At 44.2% G+C, this 21725-nt stretch overlaps 1 protein-coding gene across 1 annotated transcript in view; it reads right to left on the bottom strand.

The window, feature by feature from the left end:
• RIMS4 (regulating synaptic membrane exocytosis 4) overlaps positions 1-21725 on the bottom strand; it is a 348985-nt gene that overhangs the window by 9517 nt on the left and 317743 nt on the right. The window contains exon 6 of the mRNA XM_069243543.1: positions 15731-15870. Coding sequence (XP_069099644.1) covers positions 15731-15870 — 140 coding nt within the window. The remainder of the gene's footprint in view (positions 1-15730; positions 15871-21725) is intronic.

The raw sequence follows: 21725 nt of genomic DNA, 5'->3' as shown, positions 1-21725 counted from the left end.
AGTTGCAACATATAGAAATAATGTGTGCTCAGTGGATTTCTTAGAGCTTTTAGTCGCTGTGCAACTGCACCAGCTGCACCATCCAAATCGTGGTCCTAGTACCTGCGATTGTGACTGCTTTTTCATTAGTAACATATAGCAATAATCAGTGCTCTGAGGGTTTCCTAGAGCTTTTGGCTCCTGTGGCACTGCACCTCCTCCATCATCCAAATTGGGCCGTAGGGTCTGAAAGGTAACTGTGCTTGTGACTGCTTGTTCGATGGTTACAAATAGTAATAATCGGTGTTCGGCAGGTTTCCTAGAGCTTTTGGTGCCTTGCACTGTACCTGCTGCACCATTCAAATTCTGGGCCTTAGAGCCTGCAAGATAGCTGCGGTTGTTCACAGGTATTATATAGTTATAATCAGTGCTCAGTGTGTTTCCTAGAGCTTTTGGCCCCTGTGCCACTGCACCTGCTCCACCATCCATCCAAGTCAAGGTCCTAGTGCCAGTAAGTTAATTCTGTTTGTGACTACTTGTTCAGTGGCAACATATGTAGCAATAAATGGTGCTCTGTGAGCTTCCTGGAGCTTTTGGCCCCTGTTCCACTGCACCTGCTGCACCATCCAAATCTTGGCCCAAGTGCCTGCTAGGTAACTGCACTTGTGACTACATGTTCTCTGGTAACATAAAGCAATAATCAGTGCTCGGCGAGTTTCCTAGAGCTTGTGGCCCCTGTGTCACTGCACCTGCTGCACCATCCAAATTGTGGGCCTTAGTGCCTGCAAGGTAACTGTACTTGTGACTGCATTTTCGGTGGTAATATTAGTGATAATCAGTGCTCTGTGGGCTTCAAAGAGCTTTTCGTCCCTGTGCATCTGCAACTGCTGCACCAACCAAATCATGACCCTAGTTCCTGCAAAGTAAATGCACTTGTTTTCACTTGTTCAGTAGCAACATATAGCAATAATTTGTGCTCAGTGGGTTTCCTCGTGCATCTGGTCCCTGTGTCACTGCACCTGCTGCATTATCCAAATCGCGCACCCTAGCACCTGATAGGTGACTGCACTTGTGACAGCTTGTTCAGTGGTAACATATAGCAATAGTTGGTGCTCATTGGGTTTCTAGCGCTTTTGACTGCTGTGACACTGCACCTACAACACCATCCAAATCATGGGCCCTAATGCCTGCAAGGTAACTACGCTTGTGACTGCTTGTTGAGTCGTAACATATAGCAATAATTGATGCTCAGGGGATTTCTGGGAGCCTTTAGTCCCTGTGCAACTGCACCTGCAGCACCATTTAAATTGTGGCCCTGATGCTTGTAAGATAACTGTACTTGTGACTGCTTGTTCATTATTAACATATAGCAATAACTGGTGCTTGGTGGGTTTCCTAGAGCTTTTGGCTCATGTCCCACTGCACCTGCTGCATCATCTAAATCGTGGCCCTACAGCCTGCAAGGTAACTGTGCTTGTGACTGCTTGTTCAGTGGCAGCATATGTCAATAATCGGTGCCCATTGGATTTCCTACAGCTTTTGGCCCCTGTGCCCCTGCACCTGCTGTACCATGCAAATCATGGCCCTAGTGCCTGTAAGGTAACTGCACTTGTGACCACTTATTCAGAGGTGACATGTAGTAATAATCGGTGCTCGGGGGGTTTCCTAGGGCTTTTGGATCCTTGTGCCACTGCACCTGCTGCACCATCCAAATCATGGCCCTGGTGCCTACAAGGAAACTGCACTTGTGACCACTTGTTCAGTGCTAACATATAGCAAAAATCGGTGTTCATTGGGTTTCCTAGAGCTTTTGGCCCCTGTGCAACTGTGCCTGCTGCACCATACAGATCATAGCCTCTAGTGCCTTCAAGGTGACTGCTCTTATGATCGCTTTCCTATTAGTAAGATGTAGCAATAATCTGTGTGCAGTAGGTTTCCTAGAGCTTTTGGCCCCAGTGCAACAGCACCTCCTGCACCATCTAAATTGTAGCCCCTAGTGCCTGCAAGGCAACTGCATGTGAGACCGCTTTTTCAGTAGTAACATATAGCAATAAGTGGTGGTCAGTGGGTTTCCTAGAACTTTTGGCCCCTGTGCCACTGCACCTGCTGCACCATGCAAATCATGATCCTAGTGCCTGCAAGGTAACTGTGCTTGGGACTGCTTGGTCTGTGGCAACCCTTAGCAATAATCAATGCTTGGTGGGTTTTCAGAGCTTCTGGCTCCTGTGGTACTGCACCTGCTGCACCATCCAAATATGGCTCTAGTGCCTGCAAGGTAACACAAGGAAATCCTTTATATCTAGTAATGTATGTGTTTTGAAAAAGGCTCAGTTGAGGGTAAACAAATACAAAATCTTTCATAAAAAGTGCCTTTACTGTATACTTATCGAACTTTCCAAAAAGGAGGTGCTACTGATGTCATAAATAAAGCAGATGCTTTACACATTAAAGTGAAAACCAAGCATTGCTAAATTTAATTACAATGTGGTTCACTCTTTTCTGTGAAAAGGTCTTATCCTGTGCCTGGCAGTCGGCCCAAGATCACCATAATTTAAACTGAAACTGAAATGCCGTTTTGAACTTTGCTCCTAAAAAGGCAGTTTCAAAAATTTAATGGACTCAAAGAAAAATAATTTTGCAAAAACCGTGCAAATGTTTTGTTCAGATGATGAAAAAGATATCTTTTGAGATGGCTATGTCCAAAATAAAAGTAAAAAAGGGGAAAAGTAGGCCCCAGGAAGAAAGACTGCATTCCTTTTTCCTTTAAAGGCTGTTATTTTGAAGACAGCAGAAACGAAAACCAAATAACCAGGCTCTCACAAAACACAGCTTGACCTTTGACCTCAGTCTATGAATGCCCAGAAAACGTGATACATAAGAAAGGCCTGTTGACAGAAGAGGAGTTTGTGGAAGTATTTAGTGAATTCAGCTTTGTCATCGGACAGGACAACCTGAACCTGGAGAGCCTAAAACAAATACAGCCAGCAAATGGAAGGAAGAAAACATATTACAAACCACAAAGCCAATAGCAAGTGACAGGCAGAATGCATTCCTAGGTCACCTTTCTGAAAGTCTGCAACATGTCTTAAGCAAACCAGACAGGACTGCAACCTATAAAGGAGCAGATACTCTTTCTCTCCATCAAGAATATGACTGTGTGATTGATCTGGTTCCAAGAGCTTCCATTCCCCAACGCTAAATATATCCCCTAACAGTGAAACAGCGTAAAGTCCTCAAACACTACTAAAAGGAAAATTTGGACAAAGGCTTCTAAAACATTTCACATCATCAGCATGACCCCTAATCTATTTTATATCCAAGGTGAATGGACATTCAACTTGGGAGCAAGGGACTAAATGTCCCAGGAGCATTGGGGGTGATGCACCAATTTCCATCACCCACCTTACCTGCAGTCTTTTTTAGTGCTATATAGAGCATGGACAGTCCCCGTGGTGCAGGAGCCATTCAACTTGGGAGCAAGGGACTTTGTGTCCCAGAAGCAACGGATCTTAGAGACGGCCCCTGTGCCAATCACCATCACCCGCCTCACCTGCAGCCTTTAAAGCTCTATATGGTGCAAGGACAGACCCTTCGGAGTGGGTACGATTCAACTTGGGAACAAGGTATTGCGTCCCAGGAGCATTGAAGGCTTAGAGAACCCTGCACCAATTAACATCACCTGCCTCACCTGCAGCCTTTTCTGCACTACATAGTGTGTTGACAGTCTTCGCACACGGGACACATGCAGGTCATTCCCCGGCAAAGCCCGGGCCAAGGGCCGGTCCATCTTGCTACTGTCATTGCCAGGAAGACGCAGGGAAGGGCCATCCCTACTTTGTCTCTCTCATCTGAAATTTCCATTTCTGCTCTTGGTAAGCGTGCATGCTCACTTTTCTCCAGTCATCTCTAGAACCTTGTTACTTTGCCTTGTAGTGGTTGGGAAGGGTGGTGATCTTAATGTCGACATGCCGAGGAAGTGTCTCCTCATCCCAGATTGTGTGTGGCCCTTTATATTTGAGTATTTACTTGTGTTGTACCTACCCATTGTTCTCTCTTATCTGAGATTTCCATTTCTGCTGCTGGTAAGCACGTATGTTCCCTTTTTTTCCTGTCATCTCTAGAAACTCGTGACATTGCCTTGTAGTGGTTTGGACGGGTGGTAATTTCAAAGGAAGTGTCTCCTCATCCATTTTGTGTGTAGCCTTTTAAATTTGAGTATTTACTTGTGTTGGACCTACCACTTCTTGGTCCCCACGAAAGCCTCGTATCCTTATTCGTGGGGAGAAAGTGACTCACTGGGTAAGCATGGCTCCATGGGGGCCTTTTCTGTACAGCTGAGAGGCCCTTGAACACATGACCCGCTAGTAAACCAGCGCTTGCTCCTTTCATTACCAGAGGCTGTTCAAGCCTATTATCATCTGCATCTTTGAGGAGAGCTCTGATTTTTTATACTCTGCCAACCACAACTTTTAACTTAGCAGGGCATATCAAATGCTTTCTCACTAACTTGTTGGTGACTCCTGCAGACCATATAATTGAGGACATATTGTTTTATTTTTATTGTTTGCATCATATGTTATTTTGACATTTATTTTGTATCCACCATTGTTTTGTCGTAGTCCAAGAAGGGCCTAACGTTTTTAAATTGTCTTTTAAGCACTTTGGCCCTCATTTTAACCTCGGTGGTCTTTTTTCTAGACCGCCGAGGTTACTCCGGGCCGAAGACCACCAGTGGTGGCGGTCTTCCGCAAACCATATCATGGCTGCTGGCAGCCCTCCGCCCTTTTTTGGACGGAGAGCCACCAGCTGCCATACTGATGGTCAGCGGTGAAGTGGAGGCTGCTCCACCTCCACTGCCACGTCATCAGAACACCGCCCACCGAATCACGTCCCAGGATTCGGCGTGGTGGTGTTATGGTGATGGGGTGCTGGTGGCAGAGCAGCCCCCATGGATCCTGTTCCCTCCCGGAGGATCACCGGAAGAGGTAAGGTGATCGTCCGTTAGGGGAGGGGGGTCAGGGGGTGTTGTGTGCATGCATGGGGGTGTGCGTGTGAGTGTGTAGAGGGGTTGTGTGAGTGCGTGTATGCATGCGGGGTGTATGGGAAATGTGACGTATATGTCTGTGTGCATGTATGTGTGCATGTATGTGCGCATGTACGTGTATGAGGGGTGTGAGCGTGCGTGTAAGTGGGGGTGGGGGTGTTACTGGGGGGGGGCGAGGGCGGGTGGGGAGGGGGTCCTATCACCTTTAGGGGGTGGTAGGGGGGTCATGGGTGTTGGGGGAGGACTCAGGGGAGGGGGGACGGGAGACCCCAATAAGTGTCAGCGAAAGAATTCCCTGGCACTGATAGTGCCTACCGCCATGGATTTCGTGGCGGTAGAAAACCCCACGAAATCCATGGCGGTATGCGGGGTCCTGATACCACCGGCGGTCTAGTGACGGCTGCCGGGCTGGAGACCAAAGTCTCCAGCCCAGCAGTCGTTACCACCCTGGCGGTCGATGTATAAAAGTGGTTTTCTAATTCAATTTTTCTTTCTGTTGGCCGCATTACCGCCGCTTTTACACCGACCGCCAGGGTTATGATGAGGGCCTTTGTTTGGTATTTTCTGACAATATCACCAGTAACGTGACTAGGTAGAGCTGAAATTAGTCTAGGTATTTGAAATAGGAAAAAAGAAGTGTATTGACAAGCATACAAGCGAGCCCACCAACAACAAAAATCCCACAAACAAATAATTGTACCTTGCAGGATATTGATAACCATATAAAGGAAGTTGAATCAATACAGTGCCCTAGGGCCCGGAAAGTGATGACAGAAGCACAAACCAAGAAAAGTAAAATTCCTCCCCTACTTAAAAAAATGGTACCAAGGTAAACCATCCATTACAAGCGAATCCCACCCCACCACGAATTTGGCCCCTGCTACAGACAGTATCCCAGTACCCCTAATGGCAACACAGGGTGATGGCTGCCCCATCCCTAACACCTGATGGCGCTGACTATTTTTAGGGCACAGATCACAGACCTACGACTCAAGGTCAAACTGTTACTAGAAATGCAATTTGTTGACACTTATGGGAGTGACCGCCCAAGGCCACTAAGCAAAGAGACATTAAGGCAAGCTAACGCCCCAACAGGTAGGACTCTCCACTCAACACCAAGAGAACTGCCCTTGGGCCCCTGGCACACAATGAAAAAAGACACCTGGGAACTTGCAGGGGGATTGAAGGAGCTCAGCACTGCCTAGTATTATTCCTCAGATAGATAAGGTGGATTTTCCACTGGGGTGGGGCTTGGGAGCTACTTATCTAATTGAACCAAATGAACACCTTTGTTCGGAATCAGGAACCCCCACTATTAAGAATTCTAATGCTCCCTCACTCAACTCAGTCACAGTTCCTTTGCATGAGCACATGTGGACAAGCCTAAAGCCAGATCCTGCTGTAGATTCTAGGAGAATCTATATGGCAGGTATCCCCCAGATCCAGACTCGCAATAGGGAAAGCGAAGAGTCATTAATAAATAAGGCAATTCAGTGGATCAGAGACAACGAGAATTGTTGCAGTATAATCCACTCTGACATTCTCGGAGCCTCTCTAATACCATCGCCTCACACCAAATAAGATTTCATTTAATTAACACTTGCACACTTTTCCCTTGTTGGGGTTTAGTTTCCTTGGAAACCCGCACACCCCGCCCAGCTAATTCTAAAATTCAGCTCTAAGCTAAAATCTCTTTTGAGATAAGGTCCGATTATTTATCTATTTCTTCCCCTACATCTTTTGTAGCTTGACTGGACAGCCCAATTAGGCCTGTCCCAAACAGTACAGAAGTAACATCCACAGTAATCCAGGGACCCCCAACAAATATTCTAGTTGGGGGTTCAGCTTTAACTTCTGATAGTTTTACTTCATCCCAGCCCCCCACATTTAGAGATCTGGCCCAAGAATCAGCACTGGTGGCCGACTTACCACCTGTAAAAACTCTAACTACATTAGCTCATAAGGATACAAGATATCTCATCAAACCCCTGAGTCCCACCTGTTAGCAGCAAACTACCAATTATTTGCTGGGACATTGCAGGGCTTACAAGTAAAGAAATGCAAAGAGACTGGGGGTGATTTGTAGAGAGCGGTGAAGGTATTATGTTTCAAGGGACCTGAGAGCTAGAAGCACCCCACAGGCAAGTGTTTAAATCTTCCAACGGGGCCTTTGTGGTTGTTGGTGGGGATTATAAAGGTACCTTGAGAGGATGTTTGGGGCACAATTTGTTTGGGTATCCAGTCTGATTTTTTGCATGTGATTCCACAGACAGGCATCTCAAGACCACATAATTTTATCCTCCCTCAGGACTAGGTCAGACATTTCCAGGCTCACTGTAATGTAGGCTGTAGGAACGTACCATCTTCCTTGGCATGTTACCCCCATTTTTACCTGTATGTCAGTATGTTTTTGCCTGTCTCACTAGGATCCTGCTAGTCAGGACCCCAGCGCTCATAGTTTATGGCCTAATGTGTGTGTCTGTGTAGTGCTTAACTCTGTCACTGAGGCTCTGCTAATTAGAACCTCAGTGCTTATGCTCTCTCTGCTTCTAAATTTGTCACTGTAGGCTAGTGACTTCATTTTCCAATTTCAATTGGCACACTGGACCCCCCTTATACGTCCCTAGTATATGGTACCTAGGTACCCAGGGCATTGGGGTTCCAGGAGATAGGCTGCAGCATTTATTTTGCCACCCATAGGGAACTCAGACAAACCCTTGCACAGGCCTGTCATTGCAGCCTGCATGAAATAACGCACACGTTATTTCACAGCCATTTTCACTGCACTTAAATAACTTATAAGTCACCTGTAAGTCTTACCTTCACTTGCTGAAGGTTAGGTGCAAAATTACTAAGTGTGAGGGCACCCTTGCACTGGCAAAGGTGCCCCCACATAGTTCAGGGCCATTTCCCGGGACTTTGTGAGTGCAGGGATGCCATTACACATGTGCACTACATATAGGTCAGTACCTATATGTAGCTTCACAAAGGTAACTCCAAATACGGACATGTAACATGTCTAGGATCATGGAATTGTCCCCCAATTCCAAATCTGGTATTGGGGAGCCAATTCCATGCATCCTGGGGGCTCCACCATGGACCCCAAGTACTGCCAAACCAGCTCCCTGAAGCTTGCACAGCAGCTACAGCTGCTGCCACTTCACAGACAGGGTTCTGAACTCCTGGGGTCTGGGAGCTCCCACCTCTCCCTTTGCAAATAGGTGTTACAGGCTGGGAAGGGGTAGCCTCCCCCAGCCTCTGGAAATGCTTTGAAGGGCACAGATGGTGCCCTCCTTGCATAAGCCAGTCTACACCAGTTCAGGAACCCCTTGTCCCCTGCTCTGGCGCGAAACTGGACAAAGGATAGGGGAGTGACCACTACCCTATCCATCACCACCCTAGGGGTGGTGCTCAGAGCTCAGCCATCTTGCTTTGCAAGGTGTGGGGGCACTCTAGAGGCCTCTGAGTGGCCAGTGCCAGCAGGTGACGTCAGAGACCCCTCCTGATAGGTCCATACCTGATAAGGTAGCCAATCCCCCTCTCAGGGCTATTTAGGGTCTCACCTGTGGGTTCTCTTTAGATTCTGCTTGCAAGTTTCCTTCAGGAATCCTCTGCAACAACTTCAGCTTTTTCTGACCTCGGAAAAACCACAGCCTGCTCCAAAAAACACTATAACTGCAACAAAGTATCCACAAGAGATACTTTTCTTCAGCAACTTCAGCTTCAAGTCAGCAACTGCAACAGTTTCCACAGTGTGCACGCTCTGAGGACTCCCTGTCTTCATCCTGCACCAGAAGGACCAAAGAAATCTCCCGTGGGGTGACGGAGTCACTCCCCTGCTCCAGCAGGCACCTTCCAAGATGACGACTGGTACCCTTGGACTCCTCTCACAGCAACAAGCTTGCTCCTAAGGACACAGAGGGTGGACATCATCGACATAGACTGTCCTGAGGATGCAATTTGGAGGAGGTAAGACCTTGCCTTCCCAGACAGCGACAGTACCCCTGTGTACTGCATCTTCTTCACCTCCTGAGGCCTCTGTGCACTATTTAAAAAATTCCTTCATAAACAGCCTGGCCCAGGTCCCAGCAGTCCATCCTGCGACGCACAATTCGCTGAGTTGTTCTCCGGTGGTGTGGGACCTTCCTTTGGTGTGCTGAATCAACCACATTTTCCACCTCCTTTGTCCCTGTTTCCTGGGACCCCCAGGGGTGCTGGCTGGCATCCCGAGGGCTCTCTAAAGTGCTGAGAGTCCCCTCTTCCTCCTCACACAGAGTTGAGGCCCCCAGATACCTCCTGGGTCCACCCAGCATCATTTTGATGCAAAATGCACTTTTGTCATAGCCAAGGCTTGTTGGCGACTTCCAACACAAAATCATGTCTGCAACAATCTTCACGTCATGGGACATCCTTTGCATCATGCAGGAACCCGCTGGCATCTTCCTAGGGTGCATTTCTGCAGGCTTCGACTAACAGTGGACTCTTCTTTTGCACCCTCTGCTGGGTTGGCAGAGGCTCCTGTCCTTCTGGACTTGGTCCCCTTCCTTTGAAGGTCTTCAGGTCCAGGAATCCAGCAGTTGTTCTTTGCAGACTTGGTTGGTTGCTGCAAAATCCCAATTACGAGGTGTAGTGTGTCCTAAGGAAACTTGCAGTAATTTACTCCTGCTTTTCTGGGCTCTGGGGTGGGGTAATTTACTTACCTTTACTGTGTTCTTACTCTCCCAGCAATTCTGCACACACTACACTTGTCTAGGGGGGGAATTCGTGATTCGCATTTAACTTTCTTAGTATATGGTTTGTGTTGCGCCTAGACCTATTTTCTCCCATTGAAATCTATAGCATTTCCTATTGCTTGCGTTGTTCTATGACTATGCACTTGTCTTATTTTGGTGTCTAGTGTTTATATTGTGTATAATACTTACCTCCAGAAGGAGTATTGTCTCTAAGATATTTTTGGTACTGTGTCACCCAAATAAATACCTTTATTTTTGGTAACACTGAGTATTGCCTTTACTTATGTATAAGTACAGTGTAACTATAAGTGGTATTGCAGGAGCTTTGCATGTCTCCTAGTTCAGCCTAAGCTGCTCTGCTATAGCTACCTCCATCAGCCTAAGCTGCTAGAACACTACTACATTTCACTAATAAGGGATAACTGGACCTGGTATAAGGTGTAAGTACCCAAGGTACCCACTACAATCCGGCCAGCCTACTTCATAGGCACTGATGATTCTTATGACCATATTGGTTGTGATTTACCATTTTTAAATCTTTCTAATGGGCAGAACAGTGATGACCTGCCAATTTACTTTTCCTTGGCCGAGACCTAACGTGCAAAATGCGGGAGCAGATCCGGGCGCATCTGTTAAAGTCTGAACTCACTGTTTAGGTCCTTTACTTAATCCGTATGGCCAAAGCCAGAGGCTCAAATTCCTGCTACCTGGAAAGGAGCAGAGTTAGTCCCTATCTTTAAGAAGGGCCTCAAATCTGACCTGGCTAACTATCGCCAAATAAGCCTGATTGATGCAATGCGAAAATGTTCTACAGGCAAATTTCAGACCATCTGCTAGATTGGATTGAGGATAATAAAATTCTTACACAATTTCAAGGGCAGGTTCCCGCTGAGCACAGTGGACCAGGTGTTCAGATTTCAACTGATCATGTGGAATCAGTTGGATCTTAGCAAAGGCATTGTTTATGGGACATTTGTTGACCTGAGGACTACCTTTGATATGCTCCCTAGGAAAGACTGCGGCATGTCCTCAAGGAGCTAGGCCTTCCTGCCCCACTTTTGAATGTAATAGTGTGTTTACATTCTGATAACTATGCCCTAATCAGGCGGAGAGTAAAGGGGGATATAACGGACCATATAAAAGTGAACAGTGGAGTCCTACGCTATTTCTCCTCTTTATAAATGATTGCCTAGACTTCCTGATGATTGCAATAATGACTCTACCACCCTAGGACGTATGAAAATTCCAACCCTGCTGTTCGAGGATGATACCCTCTTAATATCCAAAACACTGCAGGGGATTGAGACACTCAGTACCAGCTTTAAGTTGTTCTGTACAAACCATGGCCTTCACAATAACATCAAGAAAACAAAGTCATGGTAATTCGGCCTCGGAGGCACTTCAGAGAGGTCATTACCTTAGTGGGTGTGAAGCTTGAGACAGTTACGTACTTCGACTATTTGGGAGTCTGTCTTTCTAGTAGAAGCTAGGGTGGCAGGCACTCTGAGTTTTGCTAAAAGGACCTCCCTCCATCCTGTATCTCCCCCTCTTGAGAATCTGGAGAGCGCAAGCCGCCACGGCTGCAGTTTACAGAGCCAAACTGTGGGGTTATTAATGCTTTGGGAATGGACGAAAATAAATTCCTGAGGGCTGCCTTCAAACTTCCTCAGAGTACTCCAGTAGTGTTCAGACTTGATCTGGACATTGAGGCTAACATCCCTACAGTGAGACTGAAACCAATAATATATTGGATAAGGATCTAGCTGACCCCGGGGCTAGAACCATATAGACTCGGCCTGAAATATATATTCAAGATGGGCAAAAGGAAATGATCACACTTCCATGGCTAAAGTATGGGAAGACGATATTAACTTACCTCAGCCTGACCAATTTTTCGTCTAACCAAGAGCTGACTACATCTTCTTCAGTCACTCTGGTGAAGTGTGTCTTTTGGGAGAAATACTGGATAACTTTGACCCACCAAGTAACTTCTGGGTCATTGTTTTTTTTAGATGAAGCTTGCACCTCGATTTGAGCCTTACATGGACGAGACAGATCCACCTTTTACCAAGGCTTTATATAGAAGATTTAGGCTGGGCACCAGTACGTTAGTGTCCCTAACTTCTAAATGGAGGGGCATCAGAGAGGGGTGTAAACTATGCCCAGAACGTAATCAGGAGGTGGAATCAGTTATGCATTTCTTGTTTTTCTGTCCCAAATATGCCAGACAGCACAAACTCTGAATTGTCCCAGTAGGTCATACATTGGACACGCACCAGTTATAGGTCGCATTGACAATCTGCATGTTTGACACTAGACTCTATATCGTCTTCTCGGTTGCAAAATATCTAGAAAGTGTGTGGCATATTCGATCCGAGACCCTAGTATGATTATTTTTAGTTTTTTTACTTTAAGGTGGCAACAGTAGGTAGATGATTTACCTGACATACTGGAAAGCTGTATATCACCACATATCAAGCAATTGTATTTTAACATGACAATTGTATTGAAAGTTTTTATTGTTCTTGGATCGTTTCTAGGAATTTGCAAGCATTTTCCACAGCAATGTCTTATGCAATAGTGTGACTAGATCAACTTAGAATACCACTATGTATTGGACATGGATTTTGGGGGTCTCTCAACTCACAATTTAAAAGTACAACTTTTAGAAAGTAGGCTTTTTCTTGCTTAACCATTCTGTGTCTCTGCCTGTCTGTGGATTCAGCCTCTGGGTCAGGATGACAGTTGGGCTGTTTGTGCATTCATGCTAGACAGCCGTACAAACGGAGCTGAGGTGGGCCCTGCATATCCTGATGGCCCATCACCAGGCTGATGAGTCTTCCTGAGCTAGAGTGGGAGGAGGATCTAACACTTGCACCTGGATTTCCCTACACAAAGCAGTCTCAAACCCCTGGAGTGTGTCTGGGGCCAGTGTAGAAAAGGGAGGGTCTTGTGCACTACAAAGACTTCTCTTTGAAGTTTGCCTATCCCAAAGATAGAAATGTGTATAAATACTGGATCTCTGACCTCATATAATTAGAACACTTCTGGACTGAGGACATTCTGCCAGGAAGAAGAGCTGGATGATGTAGTGGGGACTATCATTCTCTCTGTTGCTTTGTTGTGCTGCTCCTGTCCTGGGAGTGAAAGGACTGGACATGGCTATCTACATCCTGCTGCCCGAGGTTATCCAAAGGCTTGAACTGAGCTTACCTCCTGTTAAGATGCATCAGGGTCATCAAAGACTTTACCTGCCAGCCCCTGGGCTCTCTTGCTGAGAGTCCTGACTTGCCAAATGCTGCCAAATCCAGTTCCTGGACCCTTGGAAGTGAGCTCTGTTGCAACAAGAAGAAACTAAGCACATCGACTCCAGAGCGACTTTGGAACCGGTGCTGCTGTAAGACTTTGAGCCGCTGGCTGCACCGGATCCGTGGTTTCCACTAAGTGCAACAACCCCGACCGGCAATACAGGCCCAATGTCACCACACCAAAGTCCTGCCATAGCGTGAGTCCTGAGTGCTGTCACTGATGTCTGTGACACTCAACTTCACCTTAGCACCTGTTGTGTGATCGCAACATTGTATAGTCAACGCCTTGCATCTTGACATGCTGGATTCCTCGACCCGTCTTGTCGTAAGGAACTGACGCCTTGCCACCAAAGCCGCTTCACCTCGCTGCAACCATAAGGAACAGACGACTCATCTCCTCTGCCTAGCAGCAAGGAACCAACGCCGCATTGGCTCCAGCAAACCCTCCCCTCCTCGACTCCGTGCAATTCTTTATTTCCTCATCATTTTTCATGGTGCTGTACCGCAGTCCATGTGACTCTGTGACTGGCCGCACTCCACATGAGTGGCATCAGACTGTTGAGAACTACTCTGTCAAGACGCTGTGATAGCCCCAGTTGGAGTTACTGTGTTTCTAAGTGCTATACTAAGATTTAATGTTTGAAAAATCTTTACTTGTGTATGTTGGATTGTTGTCGTTTTGGCCTTGTTTTACTCAGATAAATATCGGCTGTTGTTCTAAACTGGTGTGGAGTATGTTTGTGGTGTTTTCACTGTGTTACTGTGTGTGTGTACAAATACTTTACACATTGCCTCTGAGATAAGCTTGACTGCATGAGCCAAGCCACCAAGGGGGTGAGCCTGGGTTATCTTAGCTGAGTAACTCCCCTACCCTGACTAGAGTGAGGGTCCCTACTTGGACAGGGTGCAAACCATTGCCAACTAGAGACTCCATTTCTAACATTATCCATGAACTTCCACACCAAATAAGTCAACAGTTGACACAGTTCTAGCAGCATATTCACTCCGCTACTGATGGATATTTAAAAATGAACGGGAAGGTAGTGAGATGAGAAGTAATCTAGTGTGGTTCGAGCAGAACAAGAACTGTACCTGGTGGGTAACTTTCATGCCCTTGAGAGCACAGGACAGTTTTATGTCAGGCCATAGGCGTTTAGTGCAGGCAAGGAGCAATGTATGTGGGTCACTGGACAGGCTTTGTTTGCATCTGTACAGTGCCCTCTTTTTCCACACATAGGCATAAACACCTAAAGCAACCTTAGTACTTACCTGATATTTAGTTAATGATTGAGTCCAGAAGGCAGTAGCTTAACCATGAAGGAGCCACGTTCGTGGTAGGCAGAAAAAAGCAGGTACAACAGAAGGGTGATGCATTGGTATATCCTATGTCAGACAGTACTTCAGAAAAGTGTTTTTATCTACAGGATGCAAAAGATGTGTGATCCTGAATGTTGTCACCCTTATTGACTAGGACTGTGATTAGAAAGAGGGAAGGTGTGGTAGTGAGGGAGAATTTTGTTACTTCTGAGCGAATGTTTGCCGAAAGTCTCTCAGGATCAAACAATGAGTTTATGGGCTAGGGGTCCAGGAAAGGAGAGGACGACCACATTGCAAGCCTCTTAAAAATGTCTTTCTTAGTTTATTCTTATAGTTACTCTACAACGGTGTACGTCATGGACAACCAGGGGCCCTGGAATTATGCAGCAGGGAAGGACCAAATCACATTGCAGCTTGGACTAAATTATGAGGCACGAAAAATAAAATTATGCTGCATAAAACTGCAAATTTTGTGATATAATTACTTCATTATTTTTTCATTTTTACACGGTAGCGCTGTCAGGAGAAAGGTTTCACAACATTAGTACCAATTTAATGTGGATCCGTGTGGTAATAATTCCCTATTCCACGAGGATTAACTTGAAATTGGACAGGTGGATGTTGCCTCACGGTATTTGTTTTTACGGGTGGTGAGTTTCCATCCCACCAGTGGGCCCCTTATGTGGTAACTGCTCCAGCAGAGAAAAATACCAGCTTATTGTCTTTGCAGAGCCTTGTATTTGTCCTCAGGAACCTCGACCTTGTAAAGTCGCGCGCTGATCCCATGGCTGGGAAATCCGCGAATCCTTCTCTGAGATGCAGGTTACACTTGCTCACTTTTGCCATAAATTGAAAACCTGGCTCTTCTCTGTGTCGTTTATTAATCAGTAATGTTACAGTTCACCAATAATGCTTAATGTCAGGAGAGCGATTGCTTGAGCACCTGTCACCCTAACCTATTGTTTCCTGTTTTGCATTTGTAGGAGGGAATCAGAAGATATACGGACTGATTCTTAGAGACAGCATTAATTTGGTGTTCACATTTGACTCCTAAAGTGAGCATATCCTCTCATGGACATCAAAAAATGAGATGTAAAAGTCCCACAGAGGGCCCCTAAAAGCAGAAGGTGGTTATTGTGAATGAATCATTTTTAAGGGGATTCCTCTTTAAAAAGTGTACTTCTGATGCATTTATTACCACTTTACACATCATCCAAAGCTGCAAGACAGGTGTGATATGCTCACAGAGTCATCCATTTGACATTGGATAAGCAATGTGAGATCTAGGGATGCACAAAACCCATTCAGAAGCACAATTCACACAGAATAGTTCTTATATGTGGTCTCACCTGTAGTACCTTCCCCTGTGGACTCTCGGTGAACACCAGCACCTGATTATACAAAGGATCGAGGGATTTGCGTGCCACTTTCGTCTTCTTCTTTGCAATACAAACTCCATTTTCAAGAAGATAAACTTTTATGTAAACAGCTGAAAGGCAAAATAGGTTAATTGATTAAATATTAACTATTAAGACGTTATATGACAATGAGTCCTTGCAAGAAAAGAATACTTGGCAAAAACCTCTGATTATATTCTTCATTGTTCTGATTTCCATAGATAGATGATTTTCAAAATATATATAATTGATCAGAAAAAAATGAATACAACAACCGTGAGGCTGTAGTCATGAGCATCGCACTTGGTGGGGTGGGCGGGAGAATTAACCTTTCACTTCAGAACAGGTCCACTTCTTGTATTTTTAAGTTTTTGAATTTGGCAAACAGTATACATGAACAATAGAAATTAATATTATATGGAAATGTGTAGCTTTCGGTAATTCGTATCCCAGTAATCTCGGATTCCATATCCTACTCTAGTTACGCTCAAATTACAGGTGGCCCACTAATTCTGATGGAGCAGTAACAGGAGTTGCCATCCAACTGGAATTAAAGGATTTGCATGACTATTGCAGCACTGTGGCGAGCTACCCAGAGATTTCACCTGATTCCTGAATGATAGTCCTAAACAATTTGTAATCTCTGTTATTACACACATGCATTAGAATCAGATATGGTCAGACTTTGGAGAATGGTAATAAAAAAAAATATATTGAACATTGTTTTACCCACGAGGTGTGAATCTCTACATGTCTGGAAAAAGGAGTAAAACTTGCAATAATATGAGGAAAGAGTTGAGCAAAATATTTGGATAAAATCTAAGGCAAATTGATGTTGGCAGACACCAAAAGATAAGTCGTTTAGGGGTCATTTAGCTGCCTGCACTCAGTGTCTCTACCTCTGTTCTCAAACTAAATTACTTGGACTAGCGCTGGGCACCTGGATGCCCGGATCTGATGGGAAACGGACACCTGCACTCTTCATCCCTTAATGTGGCTCACAAATGTGACAGCTTCACAGAGAACATTATGTAAAACTATAGAAAAGAAAAAGAACATACAAGTGACGCTTGGTTACTGATTTCTTCCTGGTGTGTTCAGGAGACTGTGATGTACTGCTACTTTCAGTATTGGAACACTGTGTGTCTGGCAAGCAATGTCAGTCCCTCTCTTTTGCCTTCAATCGTGAGAAGAGGAAAGATATGAATTAACCGAATTATTGTGTAATTGTATTATTTTTCTAAAGAACGGAAATAGGTTTCCACTTATTTGGAGGGGTAGCTTCTATGTTGTTCTCTGTTATTGTCTAGATATGTAGAGGTGAATAATTCAAACTCTGATCAAAGATGATGCTGTTTTTCACATTGTATCCTTAGTGTAACGCTTAAATAATATCTTCCCCTACTCCCCTCTTCTCCTTCCCTGGTGTGTTTTCCACTGTTGTCTTTTTTGTCTTGGGCTTCCTTTTCTTTTTAATTGGTGTATGTAATTCTCTCTTTGTTGAAAGGGTAATGTAAATAGCAAAGTGTAAACTTGATTGCCTGCATAGTTCAATAAATAAGATACACATGCATTCTTGGAAATCAAAATCTACAGTACTACAGAGCGCATGGGTAACTTAAATATAGGTTCTTCGAAAGTATGACACATGAATGTGCCTAGGAAATGGAAAAAAAACTTCACGTTTGTAGAAGGAAAGAAAGTTGATATTTGGATTCCACAAGAAAAACATATGTTAGATAGGACTTGCTCTTTCCATTGAAGAGTCAGTGTAATAGAGCAACTTCAAGTACCTTGGCTTCTAGGGTTAGTTTCACCCAAGGTTTATGGGTTCCATATTAGATATCATGGAAGACAATGCAGGAAGCTTTGCAATAGCCAAATCTAAGTTTGGCTATAACATTTTTCTCCTATTACATGTTTAAGTACTAAAGATTTTTACCAGCATTTGTGCACTAAAATAGAGTTTTTGCAATATACCAAATTTATCTTAGAAGTACACATCAATATAACTTTGGAATCCACAAAAGATAGATCTAAGGCAACAAGTGCTCTCATGGAGCAGGTACGCTGAATACATTTATGCTAGCAAACTTGCATGTTCTGAATACAGCTTATACTAACATATTGATATTTGTCCTTTTATTCAGAGAACCCTGTACTCTCCATCCACTGGGGCAGCATACTTACCTGCCTGGAAACATCAACATTCCGGTCCTGGTTTTCACATCATCGTCCTCATACCTGAGGTGCTCCTGGGTCTCCCTTCTCCTGCCACCAGTTTCCACCTCGCTTTGTCTAGTGTGCTGTGCGAGCACCTCCTCGTAACACCCAGATACATTTGGGGAAGACTGGGATAAGCAGTGAGTACAGGTCTTCACCTACACCCTGACACATTGGAACCGGTCTTTGAAATTATAAACAAAACTAGGAATTGGAGACTAAAAACACCCTTTAAACGATCAACTGCTAGTGCGACCTCTTAAGAGGAAAATTAGGAAATTTCGGAGCTGCAACATCGATACTGTAGTAAATATGCCTGTAACATGGGATTGTCTAAGAGTTTTTGTGTGAAATGGCAATCAGTCATGAATCCAAAAAGAAAATAAAGCAAAATTAACTTTATTCAAACTTAGAAATCTCCTTGAAATTCCTGATGAAACAGTATATAAAGTTTCAGAATAAAGAAGATCTAAGTAGGCTTACTAACAAGAGGTTTGAACTTAATTATTTGACTAATAACAGCGTGGAATATGCAACGAGATGTATAGAGCAGAACCATAGGGAGGGAGGTAAAAGGATAAGGAATCCTTTAGCTAACAGATTAAAAAAGAACAAGAATTCTGTGTTGTGCCAATTACTTATATGTGTTGGACAAACAGTGATCCGCTGTGTTTGCAAAATACAATAAAGTACAATGTAAAATGATTGAGCCTCCCTGAATGATGGGTGGGAACATAGCATCCGTTAAAAATGGCCATATCTCCTATTTCTTATGTCTCAGATTCTCTTGCTCAATTAAAGTTCAGCTTTCGACACTGCAGAGACGCTGATGGCTCTTCTGTTAGGTGAACCGCTGCTGAGACCTGATACCAGCAATAATGGAGTTGGAAAGATCACCCTAGTTTTATGGCATCCTCTTCAGTGCCATGGCCACTGGTGTTTTTCTTGCTCGGGCATTGTGGACCTATGGACACAGTTATCACCACCTTCTCCCTGAAGTGGTTCCTGTCACACAATGAAAACAGGAGCCTCTGTGGTGAAGCACGTACACACAAAGAGTAGGCCCACAGTATTTAATTGTAACCTTACTTTTTGCCATGTCTATAAGTGGGCTACATGTATGAGAAGGATCCACCAGGAGGGTCAGCAGCACTCCCTTTGTTAGCAATTATCCTGATAAACGTGACCTGCTATCAATCATGTTCCTGGTTGTGAATGAGGAACATCTGCCCCGTGTTATTATCCTTCTGAGGGTCGACGATTGCATCTCTTTCTGCAGGAGCCACCAATACAATCAACATTTTGCTGTGAGCCTTGTGCAGCAGACATGGATCTGTAAACATGAAGAATAGCGGGGGAAACTGCTGCAATGAAGGTTACTTTGTAATCATGAGACAGGGCTCTCTCTAAACCTTGTAGTGTGTTTTTTATTTAAATTCTTGTACACGTCTATGGGAAGAAGAATCTATGATGTAAGTAGGGCAGCCCATTAGAAGCAAAGACTTGTTGACTTAGTCTCCTGACCCAACTCTCTCCACAAAGCCAACAATCCACACTCAGCACTCACAACGATCCATTTACACATCATCACTTAAGCAGGCTGATCGGCAACTTAGACCATAGGGCGTAGATGTAAGACAGACTAATCTAGTCTACCTTGACTAAGGTGCCAAAAAAGACTTAGGAATGCACTGACCTTTGGTGAACATCCTGCTTCTACCTTGTGACAGAATAGACCTAAGCACTTTCTATCCCATTTTTATTTAATCACTGCAAATGTCACTGTCTCAGCAATGTGAATAAACCTGCTGACCTGAACAGGCCTCTGAACGTATGCAACTCGCAAGTGCTTAATTTGAGCCAGTGGAGGAGAAAGACAGAAAGACCATTATAAAGGGGGAAAGCGGGAAATTGCACAATTATGATGAAGGAGCAGGGGGTGAATGGTGCTGGATTAAGAAGGTATAAGGTGCAATAAGACTATACAGCCTTGGTATTCTTGAAGCCTTTAATAGCGCTGGTGCAGTTTTTGAGCAAAACTTTGGCTCCAGCACTTATGGCCTTATTGAGATCTTGGTGGATGGGGTTACTCCATCCCAAAGTGACGGATATCCTATTTGCCATTTTAAGATACCATTACACTCTATGGAAATCGTAAGGTGGGGGATGAAATATCAATCATGCTTGTGACAGAGTATTCAATATCAGGCCATTAGACTTTTGCAAATTAAGCACTGAATATCACATATGATAGAAACTCAAAAGCTATGTTTTAATTTTCATGAGTCGGTCTGCTTTGCGTTGCTTCATGTCTCACATGGCCATCCAAGTTTACCCTGGACTATATTGATACTTCGGGCACAAAATATTAGGTCAAAGATTTGCACCGCATATTGCATTCAAAAGCATAATTGCCCTCGTGCAGAAATAGGCCTTCACTGAGCATTGTCAAAAAACAGAAAAACTGACATTTTTTAAAGAATAAATGTTCTTTATTTTTATTATTTATTTTGAGTTTCTCCATAGCACTGTGAACTACCAAGAGTTCCTGTAGAGGGCTTTGGAAGTGAAAAGGTATAGGTGGTGAAGGTAAATATCAAGAGAGTCCAAATGATAGAACTGGGTGCGGTGCATACTTCACCAACCACCGACAAATGGTTGGTGTAACCTTGGCCACACACAAAGGAATATACTTCACTCTGGGCAAGAAGTACTACTTAAATAATTCAAATTCCCTGTACATGTTTCCCAACAAACAGAAGCAAGCCGTTTGGTTGACCTCAGTCTCTGGTGCAATAGCAGGATCAGTTACATCTGCCCTCTTCGCGACCACTCTTCCTCAACGTTGTGTTGTTACTGCAACACTTACCCCCAGTGGTAAAGCTAAAGCACAAATAACCCATTAATATATATTTCTAAGCTCTAGAAGTGAGGCCACTTTCACATGCACCAAATAACTGGCTCTGCATAGGGACTTTAAAGAGATGCAAATATTATAACAAAAGAATGATTAGAGTAATGTGTGTCACGCGTCTGGTAAATGAAATTCAGCCCATAAAGACAAGAGTCAAAAACCAACAATGCAGTAAGATGGCTGAAACAAGACATTCTCACCACAACACCTTTGTTCTCGCACGTATTCTTGCATCCTCCTGACAAATATTTGCAGCTCTCTAGGCCCTACTCTTTCTTTCTGTTCTTTTACCCACCCGTAGCTACTTCACAGTAAAAGATCTTTGGCATGGATTGGTGGTATTTAAGTCTCACCAGGAGTCGGAAAAGCCGTTTTGCTTTTGTGATCTTTCAGTGGAAATGGCAATAAAGATTTATTAAATTTAAATGTCACTAGAAATCCGAAAAGACATTGCAGGTCAGCAATAAATGATGGCTACTTAATGTGATTTCATTTTATTTTCGACACTGACCTTCGCAGTTATTTTTCAGCATTCACGAGTAAAAATGACTAACAAAGAAGAAAGCAAGCATTTACAAATACGTTCATTTCGCACAATTGGGAAAGTATGGAAAAACAATTAGTTACAAGTTGAAAAACTTCACTGGTGACAATTTATCTTCTACCCCCCAAAAAATATATGATTAATGGTGAAATGAACCAAACAATAACAACACGACGAATCTTTCATTTTTTCTCCTAGCCTACAATGTATCTCGGTAGTATGACTTATGTGGAGCACGGCTCTGGACTGCATCGTGGCATTTCTTT

This window comes from Pleurodeles waltl, chromosome 7 (genome assembly GCF_031143425.1).
Source record: "Pleurodeles waltl isolate 20211129_DDA chromosome 7, aPleWal1.hap1.20221129, whole genome shotgun sequence".
NCBI classification, from domain to species: domain Eukaryota; kingdom Metazoa; phylum Chordata; class Amphibia; order Caudata; family Salamandridae; genus Pleurodeles; species Pleurodeles waltl.
The sequence above is the reverse complement of the archived record's forward strand: the minus strand, read 5'-3'. Positions and strand labels throughout refer to the sequence as shown.